Genomic DNA, 26959 nt, shown 5'->3' on the forward strand with positions numbered 1-26959 from the left:
AGGGCCGAATGTTCGGATTCATCCGATATTGCCCAGCTGTTAGAGGGCATATCGGGTTAAGATCCGCTCATTTGGCGACCTAACCAGTGGATCTTATAGTGAATGGTCACCTTTTGTCTGTCAGCAGATTTTATCTGCCCTTGTATGGCCACCTTAAAGCATGGCATGATTCAGTGTGTAACATGTCTCTATGCCACTGATTCTAGCTACATTGTAGCTTAATGGCAAGAATAGATTCTGTATGTGAAGCGCTCTGGGAAAACTTTTTTCCCTTGAACTTTGACAGCTGTGAAAACAACAGCAAATGCACCTGTAGGTGGCGCAGTGTGCACTGAAATGAGTCTGCAGGGAACCACACGATACCAACGGAAGAAACAAAAGCCGACGGATCTCAGGCCGCGCCTCCGCAGCGCTCAAGCTGCCGCCTCCTTTACCCCCTTTACGAGCTTGTAGCGTCCTACAGGGGGAGATGCATGGAGCGTACCCAAGTGGGAACTGACAGCGGACGCCGGCTTGTTTGTGTCTCCCTAAAAAGTCCGGGTGAGTGTGACACTGGCAGATGCCCGTTAGTTCTTGCCCGAATTGCAGGACGAGAGTAAGCTGGTGTCTCCGGGGCATGGGAGAAGGAGCTGCGAACATCTGGCGGACTTTTTGCACATTGTGTGTGTGTGTGAGTGTGTGAGTTTGTGTATGGACTCACTCACTAGTCAGTAAGATTTGCGTAAGATTTGCGCACTTGAAGTCGTGCCCGCTAGGAGCAGTGCCCGGGATTGTTTCCTTTAGTGCCCACTCTGAGCTGCTGCTGCTGTTCATCATGTAAAGTTCCTCAGGGCTTGGGGGTGGGAAGTGTCAGCAGGATGTTTTCCAAAGCCATGGGCTGAAATTTCTTTCTCTTTCCTTCCCAGGCAGGACACGGCTTTGGTACAGATAAGAGCCCTTTAACAGCTGGATACTGACTGACTGGTATACTGAGCACTATCTTATAAGGGAGCAATGGCATCACTTTGTGTCCTGGCATTCCTCCTCCTCAACCTGCACTTGGCATCCTTAGGTAAGTGATACATTGGCACCAATCTCTGCAAGACTATCTCTGTCATAATTGTAACCTGATTGTGAAGTGCCCAAAGCCTAGTGGATTTCAGGCTGCACACTGTGACATATGGAGGGCACATAAAGTCTCCTTGTTCCTTGCTTTCTGGCTCAGATTTTAATGCCTGCAAATTTCCTTACTCTTATTATAATTTCTCTCCTGATTTGCTTTTTCTTTCTGGTTTTGTACTATTATTATTATTGCTTATGCAATGCTGTGAACACAAAACAGGCCGCTGGTGATAGCCTTATCAGACAACCGAAATATCAGTTAAACAATAATTATGGCTTATCTACATGCACATGTTCAGATATTTAATAATAGCCAAGCAAAACCCTCAATCGTTTCCTTTTTCCCCACATAACTGTTCTGCAATTTACTATTATTTACAAACGCAATAAAATACAAAAAATTGTCAGTGAGAATTTCCATAGATCACCTTACTACCTATTATGTTTCTTATAACATTTGGCCTATAATTGTGCATGCCAATTCGGCTACAACACTTTTGCGAAAAAAATACACATACTTTAGAAATAAAAACCATAGAGGACAAGAAATATTTTTTCCTGAATTCATGTTTTCATAAATAGAAAAAAATAGTTGAACTAAGGGGAAAATTTAACTTTTTTGTTACCTACGTGAAAAGGGTAAATAAATGTTTGTGAATGTGTCCTTTCAGTGTCCTCCATTTATAAAAATATATGGCAGTGCTTCATTAAGGTGATCAGATCATCTGAGAATTCAGTCTTTTAAAAAATGCAGCTTGCAGGGTTTTCTATTTATGCTTATATCTTGCTGATCCTGGCTTTGTCTTTGTCCGAGATCCTGTATGTCGATAAGTTTTGTTGTTTAAATCATTTTTATCTGTATTTCCTCTGGTGGTTTCACTATTTGAGCTGTGTACTGATATCTTCTAGTGTTAGCTGTCTGCATTACTGCTTAATAATGGGATACAGTAAAACTACAATGTAATTCTCCTACCGCACACCTGTAGTTCACCAATCCTGCAATTGGTGGTGCGTTTCTTCCGTTGACCCGGCCGGGTCCCTTAGCAACCAATGTGTATAAGAAACGGATCCGCACACACGCTGATTAATAACCCCTTTTATTCAGCCACCGAACATCAACGTTTCGGGGGTGAATAAAAGGGGATATTCCCCGACTGCATTAATCAGCGTGTGTGCGGATCCGTTTCTTATACACATTGGATACAGTAAAACTAAACACAGAGCTTGGTATTACTCTTGTGCAGTTTCTTTCTGTTCATTTACAAGTTCATAAAGTCTGAATGACTGAAGTAACCTGTTGCCTCACCTGTTTCAAATAAGAGCGGACATTCTTGGCGCTAAAGGCATCTGTTCAATGTAATATACAGCTCACACCAACTCAGCTGTTCCTGTGTTTATCATGGGCATCCACAGCTGTTTCGAACTACTGTACTATTATTTTCATTTGTGCCTCGTATTGGATGTGTAACGTAAGTTTTAGCTAGCTGTGTGAGCAGCACTTATTGCTTGTCTGTGACATTTGTCCTTCAGAGGGAATGATAGCATGAAATAATGCCAATAATGTCTGCTAGGTTTATTATGGGCAGCATGTATAGATTGTTTTATTAGTCTGTAATAGTAAACCAGTAGGGTTGCCATCTTTACTACTGGCCAGATATTAAATTCACATCCTACATGTTTAATTAGCAATTAGTTTATATGCGTGCTGTAGCCTTGCAGCATGCCCAATATTGCAGATATAGCATTTTGACAAATCTCTGTGTTATGTATCATCTGCATTCAGCAGTTCAGCGTGGCCTTGTCAGTACAACCGACACAGAAAGTAATGATCTGACCGAGCAGCAATGACAGAAGAACACATCCTGAAACACCAGTGTGTAAGGGCCCTTTAAAGTGAAGTAAATGTTTGTTTACAGCCAGCAATCATCCAACACTATGGAGTCACAATAGTGGAAATGTTTTTATGTTAAATTGGTGATTTTCTAAATTTTGGTGTTGTCATTCCAGATGACACTTGAATACATTTAGAGTACCAAATTACTCCAGACAGAAATGGCGCAAAACCTATTTTTTTGGCATTATTAACAACAACAAGTTTAAGGACAAATGTGAAATCTTAATTCACTAAATGATAAGCACTCCCAATTAATTAAATCGCTAAATGTTTTTTCCCCTGCTGGTTCTCCTTCATGGTAAAAATTGAGCCGGCCTGGGGAACTTTCTAAAGCATCCGTCCCACTCTGCTGTTGATAAACATGAAAATATAGCTGCTCAACTACTGGTAGGTTTTGTGCCCCCACCAAGATTTGTGTTACATGTTCTCATGGTGCCCATATCTTTGTGTCAAGGGGAGGATGCTGTTCTGGCTAAGTATCACAGTTTGAATCCTTGGCTAACATTTTCATTTGGACAGGCTACTGCCTCCATCCTAGTATGGTCCGAATATGGGTGGCACTATAGCTACTGACTTGCAAATGATAATATAATTGGTAACATAGTTTTGTCTTATCAAATCAACATCCGCCTCTAGGTACTGCCATGTATGACAAACATATCTGACCCTCATACCCCACTAGAATACTGTGCTGCCATTCATGACATATATATATCTATATATCTATATCTATATATCTATATATATATATATCTATATATATATATATCTATATATCTATATATATATATATATATATATATATATATATATATATATATATATCAGTTCCACATCCACTTCTATAATAAAGTGTGGGCATTTGTGAAATACATATCAGATTGGCATACCTTTCTAGAATACTGTGCTGCTGTTTGTGTATATATGTCATGAATACCTGCTGGGATTCTAGATGGGGACGCAGATCTTATTTGCCTAAATTCTGTCACTTCAGAAATCATTATTTGTATAACAGTTAATGGAACAGTGCAGAGTGAAATTTAGACAAATGAAAAATAGTTTCAATTTAACAGTGCAGAGGGAGCCTTGTGCAGAAATGAATATGATTATCAATTATGATGGATAAGATGTAGCTTAGTAAAATGACTTAGACTAGAGTAGTGCTCCCCAACCAGTGGCTCATGAGCAACATGTTGCTCCCCAACCACTTCGATGTTGCTCCCAGTGGCCTCAAAGCAGGTGCTTATTTTTGAATTCAATGCTTGGGGGCAAGTTTTGGTTGCATAAAAACAGGTTTACTGCCAAACACTATCTTCTGTAAGCTATCAGTCCACACAGGAGCTCCCAAATAGGGGTTGCCTTATTTAGCAATCCAGGAACATTTTTCATGCTTGTGTTGCTCCCCAACTCTTTTTATATTTGAATAGGGCTCACGGGTTAAAAAATGTTAGTGACCCTTTGACTAGAGGAAAAGAAGAAGTGGAGATGAGGAAAAGTGTAAAGAAAGTAGGTACGAAGTACTGTATGAAATTAACTTTGTTGGTGAAAGGAGGAAATATGTGTTTTGGGGGCATTAAACATGATGTTCGCGCTGTATTAATACTACTATGTGTTCTGGGACATTAATGATGAGGATTGCACCACATTTATACTGGCTGTGTGTTATGGGGGACATTAAACATCTAGTAACTGTATGGTACATTGTCTTGTGTCTGAATTTGGTTTGAAGGTTCTGTTTAATAAAACATTTGGCATTAGGTCATATTCATCCAGAACCAAAAGTGTAGCTTTATTTTATGGTTAATGAACAATTGTAGTTATTGGGATATTGTTAAATTTAAATTTTGTGAGAGAACCCGAACACAGCAGTTTCCAGTGCTACTTTGGAAACATTCCAGTGCCTCTTCTAGGCATTGTTAATGATTAAACCAAAGCACAGAAAATGTCATAACACATCCAGTGCTAGTGAAGCTTTTCTTCAGCCTCATGCATGTGCTGGAAGAGCAGTATTATTAATAAAGCTGTAGGCTGTGTATCAGTAACACCTAAATGCTTATTTGCGAGGTAGTATTAACAGGTAATACATATTGTAATTGCATACATTTTTAATTTAAAATTCATTATGTTGAATATTTTGTCAAAACATTAAAATTAAAAAGTTTAAAAAGTTAAAAAATTAAAGTAAATATTATCTTGGGAGTTAGTATGTTTGGTTAAATGGCCCATGCGCCAATTTGTTTATGTCCCATGCAAATACAACATTCTGGCAAAATGCCCAAACATTGGTGTAATTGCTGGTGATTGTGTATACATCCTACTGTAGGGATCCACTCAAAGACCTGTATGTGAAGTGTGCTACCCACATCAAAGTCACAGGGCCCAGCCACACATGTCTTAAAGTCATGGCACATGGGACAGGTTCTTATCCAACAGAGAAGCATCCAAAGCCCATCATTAGTTTTAATGGAAACCACCAGTGATGACAGATGGAAATGCTGCATTGAATGTTTTTTACTGTAAAATACCATCTCAGTTTCAATGTGACACCAGAATTTTTTCCTTTAAATTATGACTCAAAGATGTATGCTGTGTGTTTACTGATTTGGGTTAATCTGCAGGTTCTACAGTACACCATCCATTTATCCATATGAAGAGCTATAAATCAGTAATAGCAGCACATGGAATTCTTAATCTCCTGGTCTGGATTACATTCAGGGGGATGGGACTGTTTTATCAAAAAAAGATTCTAGGCTCATCTTGTTTAAATAGGGCACAACATATTTAAGTTATAGTTTCTGGTTACATACATATTGACTGTAAACTGAAAGTAAGATCTTTAGTAAATATAGAAATTGTGCAGAGATAGGCAGTGCAATGCAAAAAGAAATTAAGTGCCACATCAATAAAAGCCATCTCCATTGGACATGGTTGTCTTTAGCCGTGCCATGTCCATTATTTAGGGCTCTTGCACACTGGTGTTTTGCCCCATGTTCCCCTATGGTGGATCTCTCCTACATTCCACTGCAGTGGTGGAATACAGTAGTGATCCACCATTCGGTAACATGACCATTTGTAAGACCCCTTAGTGTGCACCAATCTGTGACCCTCAAACTGTTGTTAAACTATAAATCCCACAATTTCATAGTATTTGGGAAGACAATATATCCTATCCGAGTTAAGTCTCTTCTTTGAAACTACAGACTGTATCAGTTGCTACAATGATACCTGCAGGCAGACAGTGACGTTTTGGTGTGTAATTTCACCCCCTCCTCCAGTAAAAAATGCACTGTAGGGGGTTATACTACCATACACTGATTTTGGCACCGATATGGATATGTCTCTTTCAGGAAGAGGTTGCATTCTGTCGCATATGCAGTTTTCCCTTCAACATAATGTAGAAACTAAAAGGAAGCGCATATGAACAAAGAGTAATATGTAAACGTAATGTGCAATAAAGTGTCATGTGTTCAATATAAAAGGTGATCGCAACACATTAGGTGCTCAGTGTAAATCTATTTGGATCCAGTTCACTGGTCACACTATCACACTTTTCCCTTAATGTAATCTGCATTACAGTGACAACCGACTATGGTCTCAATTGGTTATATTTCAAACCCATATTCATTTGTCACGTGAGTAGATAGACTCATAGTGTGACTCCTATAGATTTACACTAACACCATACCTCCCAACTGTCCCTTTTTCAGAGGGAGAGTCCCTCTTTTGACTGCTCAACCCGCAGTCCCTCATTTGTACTGGAAAGTCCCTCTTTTCTCTGCACTGAACAGCCAGAAAAAGAAACAAAGTTTCTCACTTAATTGGCTTTTAGCAGAGAGCCTAGAACAGCTAACAGGTGCAAATAAGATACTTTGTAACAATTTTGAGACACAAAAACACAGTTTAGATAAGGAGAAATATTTTCAAACTTTCATAACCTGCCAAATTTTGTAAAACAAACATGGTAATTAGGGGGTGTGGCCACAGAAAGGGGTGTGGTCAAAAAATTGCTGCGCTACATGCGGAAAAAAATTTTTTGTCCCTCTTTTTACTTCCAAAATGTTGGGAGCTATGCTAACACTAACCCCCATATGTAATTTAAGGCACTAACTCTGCCCTGGAGCAGTAACCCATAGCAACCAATAAGATGTTTGCATTTAAACAGGTGACCAGCAAATTCTACCTGCTAATTGGTTGCTATGGGTTACTGCCCCTAGGCAAACTTAGTGCCTTATATTACATAACCCCTTAAAAGTTTTGTTATCAACTTTAATATTGAACACATATGACCCATAGCTTTGGAACTTTATTGCACATTAGATTTACGTATTACGCTTTGTTGTTCATCAGCGCTTCCTTCGAGTATCTATATTATCTTGAGCCCATAAAGAGGGGGATTTTCTTTGGAGGGAGCTGCAAGCAAATTCATCATTATATGGATTGGCAATCATTGGATGCTGTAAGATGCCATAGACAGTCATAATCTTTTTGGCCTGTGGGGGACTGTTTGGGGCTCTGTATACAAGAAATGCCAGTATCTATAAGAATCCCAGTCCAGCCCTGTGTATGGCCATGATCGACTGACACCACAAGTTAGTGCAGAAATGCTACTCCATCTCTTGCCTCAGTGGTCATTTCATTTGGTTGGCAAGATCATGCAGAGAAATCTTATTTTATGTAGGAAAAATTTATTTACACACAAGCAGCATATTGTACACCTCTCAAGTGCTATTATGTAACTAAATCCTTTTGGGGTCATCTTTGGCATCTTCTGGAGTATGGGATGTTTTGGTAGTCAGTGCCAGTTTACTTTCTAGTAGAGTAAAAGTTTTCCAAAATCCTACAGGACACAGAAATGTGGAAAGTTTAGTATAAAAATACAAGCTATTCAAAATACAGGATATCCTGAGATAACACATATTTTAAATGGAAACGTGTGTCTTATGGAAGGGTGTGCTCAATCCAGTACTGGAGCGGGAAAGCTCTCACGTGTTTTATTTTGTGAAGTCTAATTGAGTTAATTCGATTTTGTTTCTAATTTACCGATTCTTAAAGAGCCTTATTAACATATTGAAACTTGTTCCAAAATAGGGCGTAGCACTCAGTAATTTGATTTACTCCCATTGACACATTTTTACTGTGACCCTATGGTATGAAAAGGTTCTTCCAGATGTAAGTACCTGACACCTACAAAAGTGATTATTATACAGTGGGCAGAGCTCAGTGGGTCGACACACAAATCCTGCACCCCCATGTCTCTGGATAGTGCTGGGCTGAATGTGTTCAGGCAATGACGTGGCTCTGCCGGGCATAGAGCCAATTTTTATTACAGACTAAAAAAATCCATAAAAATAAGGAAATCAGTGTAACAATTATTGACCAATATGTTATATCAACTTTTGGACAGAAGATTTTAAGGATGTTTGCTTTATATGTACAACGTAGGATTTTTACCATTTATAAAGTAAAAATCATTGATGATCTCATGGATCAGGCAATGCTGTACAACAGTAAACTTTCCCACTGGTGTACATAATGTTCAGCCAACTTTATTTTTTTGTGCAAAACTCATCCACTGACTTTTGTATACTGATGAAAATAACAAATTGTAAATCTGTGAAATGTGTTGTTTGGATGGCCAAAAGGCAAAATGCCCATTCTAGATTATTAACTCTACAGAGTTATGCTCCTATGCCCAATGTAAATGTCAATTTGTGGATGGTGAAAGTGGGTCAAACCATATATCTTTTTCATTCCTAGCCTTGCGCAACTTGTAGCTCTCCAGATGTTGCTGAACTCCCAGCAATTTCCATTGGCCTTTACTGCAGAGAGGCATCAACACATGGTTGATAAAAGGTATACTATGTGGTGTATATGATGGCATGTAGAAGAAAATTGAATAATGGTGAAATGCAAATGATAGCAGAGAAGGAGAATGTTAGGAATAGAGCTATTGTTAGCCCTAATGTTAGGAGACTGTCACCTCTATTAAAAAAGAAGGGGAAGGGAATACCTAACATAGAACATAGGCATCATGAATAACATTACTTTTGTTTTGTTGAATGTTGTATCCTATCACTCTGTAAGCATTTACAGTCTATATAGTTACAGACTATTATATTATTATGTGTCTTGCTGACCAAGCAAATGCAACAAGAAAGAATGTATATGCACTATTGTGCATGGGAATATCTTGTTTAGACTGAAATCATTGCCAAATTATTCCAAACTGCTTGATTGCTTATTGACCTAAAGGAAAAGCACAGTCTATGCAGAAGAAATGAGCTGCAGTCTTTCCCTACGTTACACATTATATACATTCCTCAGCTTTGGGCTGGATGTCACGTTAGGCACAAAAAAAGTGTTCAGCTAGAGGAACCAGTACATGCCTAGTGAATGCTGTTTTTCCTCTATTACAGTGTGATAATTCATAAAATCTTTTTCATGGAGCTGCCAGGTAGATGGAAAATAATCTTGTGATTCTGTAACTCCATTGATGCCAGAAGGCTCTGTAGCTAATTACAAGTGGCAGAATTTATGGTTTCTACTGGTCTGCTTCTTTTAAAGGGCACTTTCTTAAGTAGAGCAGGACTTTTTATAGCATAAATACTGCTATTGCAACTCTTTTATTATTTTTGTAGGAAGTTTAAATGGTATATCTGAAAGAGGGACAAATATTCTTCTTGGTCACACAAGGATGGGTCAGGCTGTCATTCTAAATAAAGTTGGTATTTTAATAAATATTGAATATATTTGTAAACAAAAACATTGCAGTTCAGCTCTTTAGGACACAGTTAAATAAAAAAACAACAACTTTGCATTGAAAAGCTATGTACTTCATGACAAGCATGTGATAAAAATGTTATCATTGTGTGTGTGTGTGTTCTTTAAGTATTATTATTGCTCAGTACTAAAATGTCCTTATAATAAGAATTTATTACACCAAATTATGAATTAAGAGAAAAAAGTTTAAAACCATTTAAAAAAATATGAAACTGTTTGAAAAAAAAGTGTGAGTGTCTCCTAACATGTAGGATAAATGAAACCCTACCCCTAATTTTATAGGCAATAATGCATACTATATGGTGCTGGTTTTACCTTTGGGCAAAAATTAATATTATCTTTAAAAATGGCTCCTTTATTGGAGCTCCCTAGAGATGTTCTCCAGTCCCTTTCCAGAGTTTCAAATGAAGGGTGGGCTTGTCCTAATGGTCCCTGCCAGAAGCTCAGTAGAAGGGGGACAGCCAATCACAGCCCTGCAGTCACACGAGCAAAGACAGGCTTCAGTTTCCTATCAGGTCAGTGTAGCTGCTGATTGGTTCCTATCCTACAGTGCAGTGTGCTGCCCAATAATTATATAAAGAATGATGCGATCCGCATCGGAGCTCACCCAGTAGCGCTGTGCTTTCCTGGTCGCAGCCCGTACGAGACGCCGGCCACTTCCCGCCAGTATTCAGTGTAGAGTAGACAGTATTCTCGTCACTATCGGCGCTGATCCAGGACACGGCACACAGACAACAGCGTCAATGCAAAAGGTTGGCTTTATTTGAACACACACATGCGGTTGTGGATTACAGCGGTGGATACACAAGGCTGTCTGACTTACGCGTTTCTTGCCGGATCCCCCGGCACTTCCTCAGAGTCAGTATAGATCACATGACTCGAGACTTAAATAGCTAAAGTGATTTACATCCGTGTTAGAAGTACAAGTGCATTTGAATTATCAGTGTAATTAACATTCAGGTGTATAAAAATTCATTATTATAAACAGTGCATATTACTTTTGTATATTTGTATAATATCTCAAGGCAAACAATTAAATTATTATTATGTTAATATTTAATGAGAATAAAAATAGTAAATAATGACCAAAAGCAAGTGATATAAATTATTTGTTGAAAATAAAAACATAATGAAAATATCTGTGTTTCTCAATCGCCTTATTCGGATCAATGATGTTATAGTAAACTGTGTATTTAAATATTTAAAAACACTAAATGCACATTGGCATGGCTATAAAAACATATACACATAACTATAAAGATAATTATGTTTCCTATGAGGACTAATTTTGTTACTGTATTGAATAGAGTTACATTTTTCGTTTATATTAATGTATCCATTTAATCTAGTTGCTGTCACTCATATTGAGCAATAGGAAACAATTGTAACTTCTTAACTATTTTTTAGTATCTAAAGTCATTTGCAGAGCAGGAAAATTTTTTATTGATTTGATTAAAGTATCCTTATATTTTTTGTTGTTCTACTATAATCTCTTTTTGTATATGTATATCCAGTTATATGTCTATGAATTTTCATTGTTATTAATTTGTTAATTATTAACTGTACATATCTATGTATATATATACATATATACATATACACATACATATATATATATATCAGCCTGTAGTAAGCTAGAACAAAAGATCAAATGTATATCATATTGTATATCGTTCAGTCCATTTCTATTAATTATGTTGATTTTCAAACAGTCAAACCATTAGAATAAGTTGAACCAACGGTATTACAATATGGTAGACAATATGGAAAAATATTTTTAAGAAATTGATTAATTTTTTATTGATTCATTTGGATTAGTCAAAATATCTGGGAAATATGGTGTTGTTCACAATGAGATAATAATATGTGAAAGAAACCCATTACACACCGACTCCTTATAGAGAGTAGTCAATATATAAAAGCCAAGCACACACTATCATCTTAAAAAATACTTTATGTCTCCTTCTTTGTTAAGTCCTTTCGGTTTCACAGTATTCAGGGTCAGTATCCAATGGAATTCTCTCTTAGTAAGTTTTTCCTCTAAATCTCCTTTCCTCTTGCCTAGTTTAATGCACTCAATTGCTTGGAAAGTTATATATTGCTCATTTGCCTGATGTTTTTCTATTACATGCTCGGCTATTGCTGATGAAATATCCCTTCTATTTATGCAGGCTAGATGTTCTAATATACGATCTTTCAATCTCCTAGTAGTTTTACCTACATATTGTTGTCCACACTTACACGTGGCCAGATATATGACATTCATAGTTTTGCAATTTACATACATCTTATTTTTATAGTATTTTTTTGTATTAGTACTCTGAAATTGGTCTGATTTGTTAATAAAGCGGCAGCACTTACATATGTTCGCTCCACACCTGTAGGTGCCCACAACTTTCATCCAATTGCTGTTATCTACCTTGTTAATATCTGGTAACATACTAGGTGCCACTTTGTCCCTAAGATTAGGGCTACGTCGATATACTATCTGTGGTCTTTTAAGGTCCAGATTGGATAGTATAGGGTCACTATCAAGTATGGACCAATGTTTGTAAATTATATTCTGTATTTGTTTTGCCTCTGTACTGAATGTTGCTATAAATCTTACCCTTCGGTTTTTCTGTTCATTTCTGCTATTTTTTGATGTTTTTAACAAATCCATTCTATTTCTTGTTATTGCATTTTCATAGGCTTTTTTTACACAGTCTGTTTCATAGCCCCTTGTTATAAGTCTGTCCCAGAGTTCCATTGATTTAGCTATTTAAGTCTCGAGTCATGTGATCTATACTGACTCTGAGGAAGTGCCGGGGGATCCGGCAAGAAACGCGTAAGTCAGACAGCCTTGTGTATCCACCGCTGTAATCCACAACCGCATGTGTGTGTTCAAATAAAGCCAACCTTTTGCATTGACGCTGTTGTCTGTGTGCCGTGTCCTGGATCAGCGCCGATAGTGACGAGAATACTGTCTACTCTACAGTGTGCTGCCCAGCCTGGGAAAGGAGGCAGCAGGAACTGGTACAGATGGGCGGGACTGTAGGATTTTTGCAGCAATTTTCAATAAAGTAACCAGAAACACAACTTTTGAAGCACATTCCTTGTATTTTTAAAAGAGTTTAACACACTGGCACATTCATGTTTTTGCATATTATGTCTCCTTGAAATAGAAACATAATTTTGGTGTAATTCATTATTAATATAATGAGGTTTTAGTATTGTGGACTGAACTCTTTAGGAGGAGCATAATTAAAATCACAAGCATTTTTTAAAATGGCAGTTTTTTGAATGTTTCCTGTGGTTTGCAATGTGAAATAATTCGCATTAACACGTGTTCTGGAGTTTTGTTATATTTTGTCACAAAAAAAGGTTTTACAAAATTTAAATTATATTACCTACACTGTGCATGCTCGCATTTGTTTGCAAACTTTGCCAGGAAGTCGCTGAGGTCTGAAATTGGTCAAAAAGGATGCAAACAATGAAAATCTTTGTTCTAATGTTCCTAATGATCTTTGTGAGCATTTTTGTAATATGAACGAAACTTTTTACATTCCCCCCAAGTATATATAAAGGGGATGAATTAATTGAAAGGGGATGTTTAAATTGTAAAGCATGTAAATGCACCGTGCTTATTCTTATGCAAAGCAAGAATTTAAGTCTGATGAATATTTACTTGAGGAAATGAGGAGGAAGCCCCAGCAACATTCCCATTTCTGACAAAATTCGGATCCAGCAGAATCCGAGTGCCTGTCCGAACTGAATTGGAAACCTAAAATCACGTACGTATGCAAATTAGGATTTGGATTCAATATTGGAACAATTCAGTAAAAAAGGGAGTCAGTGCTTCTCTAAAAATAATGAAGCTGTCATATCATTATTCATATAATTATTCATATCATTATTCATATCATTATTCATACATTTTGAATGAATAAATCAGTTCTCATATTGTTTTTTTTTTTTTTTTTTCCTATGCTCAATTTTCATTTGATTCATTAAGAAAGTTCTCATATTGTTGTTTAAGAATTGCCTGCAGTTGAGGCCTTAAACTGTAATGGACTGATTTGTTGAATTCAGCCTGATTTGTGAAATTATTAGTCTGTCGGTGTCTAAGGATGATGGCCAAAGTTGATAGCTGTTTGTTTTTTTTACCTTATACATCTGGAAAACGTATATTTAAGATAGACTAACATCTGCTACGGCATTGGATACTGCTGTAAGAGAACGTTACCTGTGTAGCTTAGCCCTCACGCTGGTATTGTGAGTTTTCTGTTGCTAAGTCATTTGGAGGGTAATTTCACATATTTTGGCCTAAAATGTTTAGCAGTGATATTGCTGTTGGTGAAAATATATTGACAGCAAACGGTGGTATGTGCACATGTGAGCAGATTCTCTATATAGCTACCTAAGCACATATAACTTATGTTTTCATTCTTTAAAGCGATCCCAAAGCCTGGAAGTCAAATTATTGCGTAGGCAGCTCTCTGCAATCTGAAGCCATGAAAAATTGTCAATGACATATGACCTGAGCAGAACTTAATAATTTAAATGTATCCCTCGCAATAACCTTTTGTGTCATAGTGAGTGATTTCATATAGTCTTTTAGGGTGGGATATTGACAGCTTGGTATTTCTACTCCTAAAAAAAACAAAACTCATAGTAAGGAGCAATGTCATTCACACCACATTAATTGGGGGCTGGTTACAGTTGTTTCTCAGCACAGAAGTTAATCTTAAATTATAATCTTCAACACGGTACAATCCCTATTCCACGCATAGAAAAAACATCATTCGTTTAATTATTTGTTAAATTAGTTTACACTCTTAGGGGGTTATTTGCTATACTCCGAATTTATTTGGTTGGGCTTTTTGGGGCAAACCTTGAATTTTTCATTTTTTTTTCTTTTTTTAATTGCAAATTTTTTGAAATGTATTAAAGCCAGATGCTGCAAAAAGCCCAAATCCGAAAATCTGCCATCTCAGACCTGCCGAGATTGTGTATAAGTCAATGGCAGAGGTCCTTATCCTATTTGGAAGTTTCTGTTGTCTGTGGCTGAATTAGCCCGAAAAACCAACCATTTCGGGCCTTTTGGGCAAAAATCAAAGGATTTGAGCGAAAAAACCCTGAAAATGATACAATTGGGGTTTTCACTTGATTTTATCGTGTTTTTACCTGAACTGATTTAATCAAGCTTTTTAATAATAAATAAGTTAAAATCGGGTAGGGGAGTTTGGTCGTGTTTTTTTAATTGAAATAATGAGATAAATTCTGATTTTAGTACATAACCCCCGCATTATTTATTTCATTTCCTTTTACTGTAAAGAATATTTTTGTTTTATCCAGCAACCAACCGCCACCACAGATATGTTTATAATCAGGTTGGCTCTTCATATGCAATTTAGACATATTTTCAAAACAAAAGATACTTCTTATAGGTATTAAAAGGAATGCATGAATGATATCAATGAGCTGGAAAAGGCTGGATGATGCACTTGCAAGGAGATGTAAAACTCATTACAAATGTGTTAGAGTACATTATAGACAAATGTATATTATATAAAAAATTGTAATATTAAAATAATCATTTTGAGTGCTTTAATAAAATTATCTCAGAACAAAAAATTGGGGTAAGCTTTGTTAATCAGTAAACTTACAGATTGGTCAAGGGCCTGGATACTTTAGCATATTTAATATATGTTTATAAAAATGTCACTTGTGTCATTTGACACATGGAAATTGTGTATATATATATATATATATATATATATATATATATATATATATATATATATATATATATATATATATATATATATATATATATATATAAATCTGAAAGTTTCTCTGTTTGCTTGTGGTTTTCTTATAGTTTTGGTCAGTTTATGACAAAATTTAGAATGCGAAAACAGATACGTAACTGGGCCGTGGCTCACCTCACTTCTGGCTATGATACCTACATCTCCTGACCCATATATATATATGCTCACTGGCACCTTCTGTTCTTTCCAAAGAACTCAGAAGACCAATACCATCTGGGAAACCATTAAAAACCATTAAAAATAAAAATCCTTTATTATTCTTTTAGTAAAAACTTTGGCATCAGACACCACTCGGAATTACAGTATTAGAAAACAGTTGCCAAATGCATATCCATGATTTTTAAACGTGTCAGGGGATTTAATGATTATAAGGATTTTTTAGTTGTATTCCATGGCTTCCTGGATGAGGTATGTCTTCTGATAGAATTTTGTTTTATTTATTACCTGTTTTTTTATATAACTTTGACACATTCCACAGTACTTTACAGAGTCCCTAACCTGTCTGTATGTTTTTGGAGTGTGGGAGGAAACTATGGTTGCCACCCAGCCGGTACTTGACCAGCCCAGCCAGGAAATCACCAGCTAGGGCCAGTATTACTAATTTACTGGCAAAATGCTTGAAGCTTTCACCATGAGGCCTTTTTCCCTCTGACACATCATCTGTGACATTTACATCTGAAAACAGCTCATGTGCGCTGTAAAGTTCATGCAGTCAAGAATGCATTCTTACATAGGCATAACTCACTCAATGGTTAAGCTGCGCTCAGGAGAGGAAGTTAGGAGTAAACATTGGGAGCAGACCACTTAAGCAGAGTTTCTATGGGAACCAGCAATGGCATTTCTTAATTGGCTGCAAATCTGGAGGGCGTGTTTAGTCATTTGAGTTGGGAACAACTGAGCATGTGCAATAGCCAACAGCAAAGCAAATTCCTAAGGGTGGGGGTGAGTGGAGGAGGAGAAGGAATCCTAGGTGATTAAGCGGAAGCTGCAGCTTTACTATTTCAAAGAGGCTGTTCACTGTTTCAATTTTTTCATGGAGGTTTACATGTCCTTTAAATGGGTTATACCTAGTCTGAGGTAGTATAAGTCTGGCATAAAGTTACCTAATTTTGGCTTCCTCCACAGGTTTCCCATCACCCTACTACATCCTCCCAATTTTTTGAAGGATTTCTTTAACTTCTGTGTGCTCATGCGCAGTAAGCATTCTGTTATAGGGAGGATTTGCTAGTTACATTTAGCAGCTTTATGTCATTTCTTGCTGCGTTCGCAAACAAGTGATTTTACTTCTGGTTTTCACCTGAATTTTTCATGCAGCACAGATCCCCTGAAAACGTATTCTCTGGAGTTAGCAGCCCTGTAAATGACAAAGCTTTATAAACACCACAATTGAATGGATTGTTTTCATTATATATTGTGCTGCACTTTTCACACTGTTTTTTGATGTTAATCACATTTTTAAATCTAGCCCTATATGTAAGTCAGTGATGCTGGTTGATATACTGAAGAGTTAAACCTGATGGCGAGTTATCTTCTTTTTTTTAACCCAAATTAACTATGGAACTGTATGATTTTATGATCTAGTATTACAATGCCAGATAAAAATTCCCATGTGGGATACAATCATTATATTAATTATTTAGTTAATTTAGTCATCTCTGGGGTCAATTATACTTTATAACTCCAGCCAACTACCAGATCACTTGTGCCAGATGATAAATTAGTTTGCATTTTAATCTGTCTCAGTTTAAAGTATAACTGCTCATCTATTGTGTACAAATTGTCAGAAAAGTCTGTGCCTGGGCCTCCTATAGTGGTTCACCATCCTTGTTAGGGCTCTTACATATGAGTGTTTTTTAAACCCATACTACTGTGCTTTATTGTTTTGTATTACTCTTCATATCTCCAGTAGGTTTTAATATGAATCATGGCAAACTTACAGAAAGAAATCATAATAATTACATTTTAATAAACGGGAAATGGCATGCCTTGTATAGTAGCGGCACAGAATTTAATCTTTCAGTTGGACAAGTTAGTGACTTGAGGTTTATTATGTTTTCCCCGTTGTCTTAGAATAATATTGAAAATTATTTCATAAACTGATATTCCTATGATGGTACATTAAGAGATGCAATCATGAAGAAAGCCTTTTTAAATCACATTGTGTATCAACACGTAAATTAAGAGAATGAAACAAAGTGGAAGGGAAAATCATAGCCAACAGAATTAAATCATTTTAAATGAAAGAAAATACATATTCAAAAAAACTGAAAAAAGATAAGAAGAATAGCAAAATCTCTGAAGACTCCATTTGGAAATAAAAAAAAAACCTCTTGCTTCTAATACTAATGTATATAGGGACTTAGTATAAATGTATCCCACCTCTGGGGGTGGTTCACCTTTAAGGTAACTTTTATTGTGTTATAAAATGGCTAATTCTAGGCAACTTTTCAATTGGTCTTTATTTTTTATAATTTTTTAATTATTTGTCTCTACATCAGTGATCCCCAACCAGTAATTCACGAGTAACATATTGCTTACCAACCCCTTGGATGTTGCTCCCAGTGGCCTCAAAACAGGTGCTTATTTTTTAATTCCAGCCATGGAGGCAAGTTTTGGTTGCTTAAAAACCAGGTGTACTGTCAAATAGAGCCTCCTGTAGTCTGCCAGTGCACACAGGGGCCAATTATAGTCCTAATTTGGCACCCCATGAAGTTTTTGCATGCCTGATTTGCTCCCCAACTCTTTTTATTTTTGAATGTGGCTCACTGGTAAAAAAGGTTGGGGACCCCTGCTCTACATTATACTTAAAGCTGATTTAAAGAAGAACAACCTTCCGCCAGGATAAGAGTAGCCTTATGGAAAAAGGTTAGCAATCCATATGTATGAATATTAAGTGAAATAGCGTGCATTCCCTGGGGTTGTTGATTCTTACTGTGTGAAATAGAACCTTTTTAAGGCTTCTTTCTGCTGGGTATCTTATTTGTAGACATTCTTCTAGTGCCATTGTTATCTTGTGTTTGATGTAAAAAAACACTTTGTGGAATGCTATGCTAAATGTATTTGACAAATCTTAAATGAGTGTTCTTACTCCTAGGGATCTTACGAAACCACATTTTGATATATCTCAGTGTCCATCCTTTTATTGCAAACAATTAAAAACTATTTAAAAATAATTTTTTTGATATTGTTTATGATTGCTTTCCACCCCTGGGGTGAAATCTGTCTGAAATTCCTTTTTCCTGCAATAGAACCAAACATATGTAGCTGAAGAAAGCCAACTGGCTATGGCACTGTTTTTTAACTTTGGGTAACACCAGTTGTGCAAATTTGTTTGGAGCTGGAATGTTGTCCTTGAACTTGCATTTAATTATCTGTCTGAATGATAAAAATTAGTAATTGTGACATAAGCATCAATAGATCAGACTGCAAAAATATTGCAATACCAAGTCATGGACTGACCTTGTTTATAGTCTCTAACCAGGCTTGTGTACATTTTTATATATAAAGTTTAAGGTCTTTGCTCCCAGATCAGTCTGTAACACATTGAAATGCTTTGGCCTGTCTGGCAGAAAAAGAGGTGAGGGAAGCCATAGAGAATAATAACATTGTACAGGACCGTTACGAAAATAACATTTGTGAACCCATCTTTGTAGTTCATTAATACTGTGGCCAAATGACCTTGGGATGCTATGAGTTCCTGACTGCTTTTGAAACTTTTACCTTTTCCCTAATTTTCCACTATCTACTTATCCTTGCCTGGACAGGAACATGCATTGCATAGTTATTGCCACAAGATATATCTCATACTTCATGTGACATTTGTGAATGCTTTTTGTGTGGAGGGGGAAAACATAATATAAATATATTTATTTATATATTTTTTTCCTTGGGACCAAAACGTCGGTTCAATAAACCTTTTCCTTTTTACACATATTTCTATGGTAGTGTAAATCCTGTGAGTGCCAACACTACATATACATATATACATATATATATATATATATATATATATATATATATATATATATATATATATATATATATACATACACACATATATATATATATATATATACATATATATATATATATATATCTTTCATCTGTAGTGCTAAGGACACATATAAACTTCTCTCTCTCTCTCCAAACTGGAGGGGGTTAAAGCTATGCGTGCCATAATCACAGCGTATGCTTTCTTAAGTCATAAATTGTAGTTTGTTGCTTATTTTGTTTATGGAAGATACTATCTGGTGTATTTTTCTGCCCCTATGTCTGGGACAACTGACTCGAACGTGTAAACTGTATAATGAAGATACAAAAGTTCTTTTGTGGTCACACCCTCATTGCACCCCCGCCTAATGTTTTTAAAAACTAGTGGTGAGCACAACTTTCCCTTGTTTGTTATATATATAGATATATATATATATATATATAGATATATATAGATATATATAGATATATGTTACATTTGTCATGGTTTAGAAATGAATTGTAAAGCCAATTGTCTTTGTAATTCTGATGTAATTTTTGAATGACATCACTATATACTATGAATTAAAAACATACGAATTCTTAGAAAACCTACAGCACAAACCTTGCTTCATTATTTAGCTATGAATAGCTTTTTATTAAAATCCTATTAAGAAGTTTTTTTCTAATCTTCCCTTTATGAATAACAAATGTCAAAAATGCAGCAGGAACTTCCCTGGAGCTATGTTCCCCCATTAGACAAAGACATATTCTGTTGTTCCAAAAGAAAAAAAAACTTACTCCCAAGAGCTGTGAAGTGTTCCTTTGTTTTATTGGTCTCCTGTGGAATAGAAGATAATTATGTTCTTGGAATTTTGATCCTGTGTTGATTGTTCATATATTGCTCCAAAGTACATAATTGTTGTAAAGTTCCTAAAACAATCTTGTAAACAAATAATGAGATAGAAGAATATATAGGGGCATTCTTTTGTTGAACCGGTTGAAAACAAAATTTCCAGTAAATTCTCTGAAAAAAATGTACCTAGCAAGGAACCAGTAAAAAATATATTTACTGTATCTACTGTAATATATATCTGAAGCTGTGGATAATTGACTGCTTCATTTATTTACCGTAATGACAATTCAGTTTTGTTTTCCTGCTGTGCTCAGGACAATGTTACAAGTACCAGTACTTTCCAAAGACAACAAAGAACCAGGACTTATTTTATGCTGCTTTGCATTTACTTTTGTTGGAATTGCAATAGTTCATGTATTATAGATAGAGTGGTTAATTGAACTGCACCTTTTTCTTAATGCAAAATGAGTATCTCGGAATTCACTGATATATTTTTGTAGCTACATTTTTGGTTGGGGGAGATTCTGACTCTTCTGACTTTCAGCTAGGGTGGCACAAGAAGGAACAGCAGGGTGCAAAACACTTTCAATAAAGGAGGAAATCGGAATGCAGAAGACCTAGGACATCAGCAACATTATGCCCTCTGGCAAAGGGGTGCTTGGTGGAGCATACACTTGATTTCACCATTTTGTCTAACCCACCTCAATCTTTAGAAGTAGTGATGGGTGAATTTGTCCCGTTTCGACAAAAAATTCACGAATTGCCCGTGAAATTCTCGAAACAGCAGTTTTTTTTGGATGCTGGCGAATTTTCACGGCAATTTCACAAATTTATTCGCCAGCGAAACGCGGGAATTTGCAGCGAATTCGCGCCTGACGAATAAATTCGCCCATCACTATTTAGAAGGCACCTAGGGACTACAGTTATTATTATTCCCCCTTTCCACGGTCCCAAGGGTTTCTTTAATTACAGGGTTCTTGTATTATATATATAGGTGCTGTGTTACACTTCTGGAACATATTGAACTGTAGATTTCCTTTAAGCTGATGGATAGATCTCTACAGTCTGGAAGGTGCTGAATCCATATCAATGAACAATGATGTTATTAAAAGGCAAACACACCATGTATTTGTGGTATTTAATAGACTGCAGGTGAACATTAACTAGTTATTGCTTCCTAACTGATTATCTGCTCTGTAAACTTGGATATAAACATTTGTAATGTTTTCTATCTTGCTTCAGTTCATATTTAAACAAAACAGACAGACCATGCTTAGTACTGTATTTGCAGTTCACCCTATCTGGTCATTTAATAATAACTAACAGAATCTTATGTTCTTTACTGTATTTTAAGTGGTGGATTTATTAAAGGTCGAGTTGTATTTAAACCAAATAAATTTGAGGGGTATTTTTTTAGTAAAAACTCAAATTTTCAGTTAAAAAAACCTAACATTTTTGGGGGTTAAACCCCCCCCCGAAGCTGGAAATAGCTTCAATCTGAAAATACTCCAGCCAAAACTCTTCAAGGTCATAAAGAAGTCAATGGCAGAGGTCCCTTGAACCATTTGAAGATGTTAATAGCCTTCATGATGTTCGAGTTTTTTCAGTGGGTTTTGCTTGATCAATTCGGGGCTATTTGAGTTTTTTCCCACGGAAAACTTGATTAATTTGAGTTTTCGGGTATTTCACCTTGAATTCACTGATTCAAAGTTTTTTTTGAATCTGAAAAAATATGAGTTCATTCGAAGTATAAAAAAACCTCACAAAGCTCTAAAATTCGACCTTTGATAAATAACCCCATAAGTGTTCATGGCATTTTTTCATTAAAAGTGGAAGTTGTAATAAAAGAATATAAAAATAAGAGGAGAGCAAGTTTCAGAGGAGGAAGGTTTACATTTACAGATGTGCCCTCACAGGTGGGTGGACTGACCCATTGCTTGAATATTTCCTGGTAATTTATGGTATTAAAACTGACATTTATTGCCTCCTGTTAAAGATATATGTACAGAGATGGCCCTTCAAGTCTAGTTTTGTATCCTGTCTCTGTGGATACTATTTAGGCTTTCATATACTTTTGAGACTACTTTTGTCTGTGCACAGCTTCTTTGTCTGGTCTGGCTTTTTTTGCAACCATGCTCCCTGAGAATTGTAGCATATTATATTTATATACATCTAAATAATTTATGGAGCACCGAACAACAGTTTAATCCATGAATGAGACCCATGTATATAAAGTACATTTTTGTGCACACTCACAAATCGAAATTAGAGCTATAATGACCACACACATTCCTGAAAGCATCGGAGCTGGCAATAAAGCTGTGACTTATACAGGACATCAACGTGCACATATGAGGGGTGATTTGTGACCACAAATGCAGTGGGCAAAGTGCAATTCAGTGTGCAATCACCATGTTTTTTACCCACGATGTACTGTTTTGCAACTGCGCTTACACTTCAGTATGAATTGAACACAATTGTAAATTTTTGTTGTTGGGATTTTATTTTCCAGTGTTTGCAGTCAAAATAATAGGTGTGCATGATTGTTTAGGTGCTGTTCTGCGGTGATTGACGCAGGTGCCATAGGAACCATGGAGCTGCTTCCAAGTTAGCAGTCCTGAAACTGCAATTGCAATCATAAATGACTCCCAAATACCATTAATTGCCTACACTTTAAGACAGTGCTGTCCAACTTCTATGGTACCGAGGGCCGGAATTTTTCTAATCTACATGGTGGAGGGCCAATAACGGAAGCCAGTGTTAGCCACTCCCTGTTTTTACACACTTTTAAGGGGATTTTTTTTTCAAGCGTTTATTTAATAATTTGTTTCAGTAATCACGGTCACCCAGTTGGGTGGAATCCCCCTCCTTGACCTTCTACCTCTTGCCGGCAAGTAATAGCTCCTTCTGTGCAGTGCAGCGCGATGTGCGTACCAGCGTCAATGACGTCACTGATGCAGTTGGGTGGCAGAGAGAGGCAGAGAGCTGGCGGGCTGCTTGGTGTGGCTCTCGCTGCTCTCAGCCTTGCACAGTTGCACTGAACTGAAGACATTCTTTATATTACTGTAAAGTGTGAAGCTTCCTGATTTGGGGCCCATATGTTTGCTGTTGCTGCTGGGCTGGGCGCTGGCACATAAATACTTGGGGGCAATATGATGTGATCAGATTTATTTTTGGCTGCTGCTGGCACAGGTGAAAGATTGGGGGCAATATGATGGCTGCTGGAGGGATGTATAATGAATGGCTACTGAGCTTGCTTGCACATGTATGGGTGGGGTGTATTATGGATGGCTGCTGAGCTTGCTAGTACAGGTACAGGGGGCAGTAATATAAATTAAAAAATGTTGTACACTTTCTTGCTCTCTTTATTTAAAAACCATCATGGTAAGGAGGGAAATGGTAATGCAGGACAGGGGGGCGCTGATTAAAGCTCTTGCCTAGGGTGCCAAACTACCTTGTGCCTGCCCTGGCAAGGATGTCACTCATATGTGAAAAAAGCTAAATCATATAAGACATACCCATAAATCCATATGCCTCCTCCTCCCCTGTGTATAATACAGTACCCCAGCATATGATTAAACCTTAGGGGCCACTAACAATAATTTTCAAATGCTAACAAACCCCCAGAACGAATACCAAAGTATGACATACACAGGGAGCATAGGGAAGGCAGAACAGAGCAGGAGACAGGAATCAGAACCAGTCTAATATGTACTACATACAGTGACACAGTGCTGGTGCCCCATTAGCATTTTGAATAAAGTGTGAACAGGTGAACAATGTGGGCAGTTTCAGTCTGGGTCTAAAGTGTGAATAGTACAGGGCTGTGGGAGTGTGAACAATAGAGGTGTCACAAGTGTGAACAATACAGAGGGATCACAGGTGTGACCAATACAGGGGATTGCAGTGTGAATTAGAGGTTTAGACAATGCAGGAGCCAGTTACTCTCTGTAGTGATACCTTTTAAATTTTACATATGGTAAATAGACACAGCAGGCAGATTTTGATGTGGAGGGCCATATATGCGGCCCGCGGGCCGCCAGTTGGACAGCACTGCTTTAAGATATAAAACAGGCAAATTAATAAACTTGTTTTTGGGTACATTTTGATGAACACTTTGTTTCTTTTCATTCATGTTGGTACCAAATTGTTGCATATTTGCTATATCTAAAAATTACTTTTGCATAAAGGAAATACATAATAATAAATTATGTAACCAATGCAGCTGGAAGGTGGGCCGTTTTACCAATTTTTTTTCTGCCATAATCTCTCACGGATTTTAGACAAATATTGCACTGAAAGATTAGTTGTAAACAAGGCTACCCAGGATTTAAGGAGATTTTTCTAGAAGTAAAAGGTTATATCTATTAGAGAGGAATCTGCTATATTTCCTCTTGTGGTAATATGTTTTCAAGCTTGTTTTCTGAGAACTCTTACTTTACTATGCATATGGTAACCATCTGCACATACTGTATCACAGAAGTTAATAGACACTGAGTTTTAGTGGCATGATTCAGAACAATTTGCGATGTGGAAGAATTTAATGCCCTAAAAGTTCACTTTTGGAGCAGTAAGAAAGGATCTGCCTTTACCACTGAGCCATTGTAAAAGCCATCAGTTCTAAATATTAAACTTTTTTCTAATATGCAATAAGACTGAAATGAAAACAGTTATATCCAAAATTCAGCAGAACTATATTGTGTTGGAAAAAGAGAAAGCAAGCAGCTGACGCTTAAAGGGGTGGTTCACCTTTAAAGTAACTTTTAGGGGCAGATGTATCAAGGGTCGAATATCAAGGGTTAATTAACCCTTGATATTCGACTGCCGAATTAAAATCCTTCGACTTCGAATATCGAAGTCGAAGGATTTTGCGCAATTCGTTCGATCGAACGATCAAAGGAATAATCATTCGATCGAACAATTAAATCCTTTGAATCGAAGGATTTGAATCCATCGATCGAAGGATTATTCTTTGATCAGAAAATTGTTAGCAAGCCTATGGGGACCTTCCCCATAGGCTAACATTGGCCTCGGTAGGTTTTAGGTGGCGAACTAGGGGGTCGAAGAAATTTTTAAAGAGACAGTACTTTGATTATCGAATGGTCGAATATTCGAACGATTTTTAGTTTGAATCGTTCGATTCGAATGTTGTAGTCGAAGGTCGAAGTAGCCAATTCGATGGTCGAAGTAGCCAAAAAAACATTCGAAATTCGAACAATTTTTCCTCTATTCCATCACTCGAACTTAGTGAATGGGCCCCTTAGTATGTTACAGAATTGCCAATTCTAAGCAACTTTTCAACTGGTTTTAATTGTTTATTTTTTACAGTTTTATAATTATTTGCCTTTTTCTTCTGACTTTTTGCAGCTTTCAAACGGGCGTCGCTGACCTTTTCTAAAAAGCAAATGCTCTGTATGGCTACAAATGTATTGTTGTTCCGAATTTTTATTACTCATCTTTCTTTTCAGGCCTCTCCTATTCATATTCCAGTCTCTTATTCAAACCATTGCATGGTTGCTAGGGTAATTTGAATCCTAGCAGCCACATTTGCTGAAATTGCAAACTGGGGAGCTGCTGAAGAAAAACCTAAATAACCACAAATAATAAAAAATGAAAACCAATTGCAAATTGTCTTCAAATATCACTATCTACATCATACTAAAAGTTATTTCAAAGGTGAACCACCCCTTTAACTATACTTAATAACTGTAAACGTATATATGAATATGTTTTTGAAAATGCTGAAGATTGATTTTGTGTAGATTTTTTTGAATCATTTTAATAAAAAAAAGAAGCTTTACTGTCTTTCTTTTGTATCCACTTCATGTCACTTAATTATCAGATAAATGTTGCTATTGCTGGCGCTTTTGCGGGTTATTTACTAAAACTCAAATTTATCTCATCTTTTTTATGAAACCAAGCTCAACCAAACTGCCATCCACAATTTTAACTTATGTATCAATAAAATAAAAGACGGTGTGGGAAAAGAGACGATACATTCAAGTGAAAACTTAAATCGTTCAAATTTTTTTGTATTTGACCTCTGAATTGCTAATTTGTTTATTTTTCATGCTATGGCCCGAAACCCCTGATTTGCGATGGCAGAATTTCAGATTTTGACTTTTAGCAGCTTCAGGGTATAATAAATCCCTAAAAATGGGAGTTTTCCCCCTCCCAAAAAAATTCAATTTTTTTCCCAAAAACCTCAACCAGAACAATCGAGGTTTAGTAAATAACCCCCTAAGGCTTTACCGAATACCAAATAAATAAAGTATTACTTGGTACACTAAATCATGAGGTGGTACATCCAAATATAATGTGATGGGCAAAGTATTGTATTGACACACCTTGTGCTCAATGACCTCACTGGTAGAGGAAATACATGAAAGATGTAGCCTCACCAACAGGGGTGGCACCTTATTGACTGCCTCCAATGGAAGACATCCAGAGAAAATGAATTGCCTGGATACATTTTCAGCTGGAGTTCCTAGGGGGGTTGTTACCTGATGATTACTAACCCCACACTATTTTTCTTTGTTGGAGCAT

General features: G+C 36.7%; 1 protein-coding gene across 3 annotated transcripts in view; it reads left to right on the forward strand.

Moving 5' to 3' along the window:
* Window positions 1–395: 395 nt before the first annotated feature.
* tgfbr3.L (transforming growth factor beta receptor III L homeolog) overlaps window positions 396–26959 on the forward strand; it is a 115871-nt gene continuing 89307 nt past the window's right edge. The window contains exons 1-2 of one of the 3 annotated variants that reach the window (XM_018258580.2): window positions 396–540; window positions 906–1051. In XM_018258580.2, the coding sequence (XP_018114069.1) occupies window positions 994–1051 (58 nt within the window). In that variant the 5' untranslated portion in view covers window positions 396–540; window positions 906–993. Of the gene's footprint in view, window positions 541–578; window positions 817–905; window positions 1052–26959 lie in introns of those variants that run through there. The other 2 variants (XM_018258581.2, XM_041590540.1) reach the window with 2 other exon arrangements.

Source organism: Xenopus laevis, chromosome 4L, assembly GCF_017654675.1.
Source record: "Xenopus laevis strain J_2021 chromosome 4L, Xenopus_laevis_v10.1, whole genome shotgun sequence".
Taxonomy (NCBI): domain Eukaryota; kingdom Metazoa; phylum Chordata; class Amphibia; order Anura; family Pipidae; genus Xenopus; species Xenopus laevis.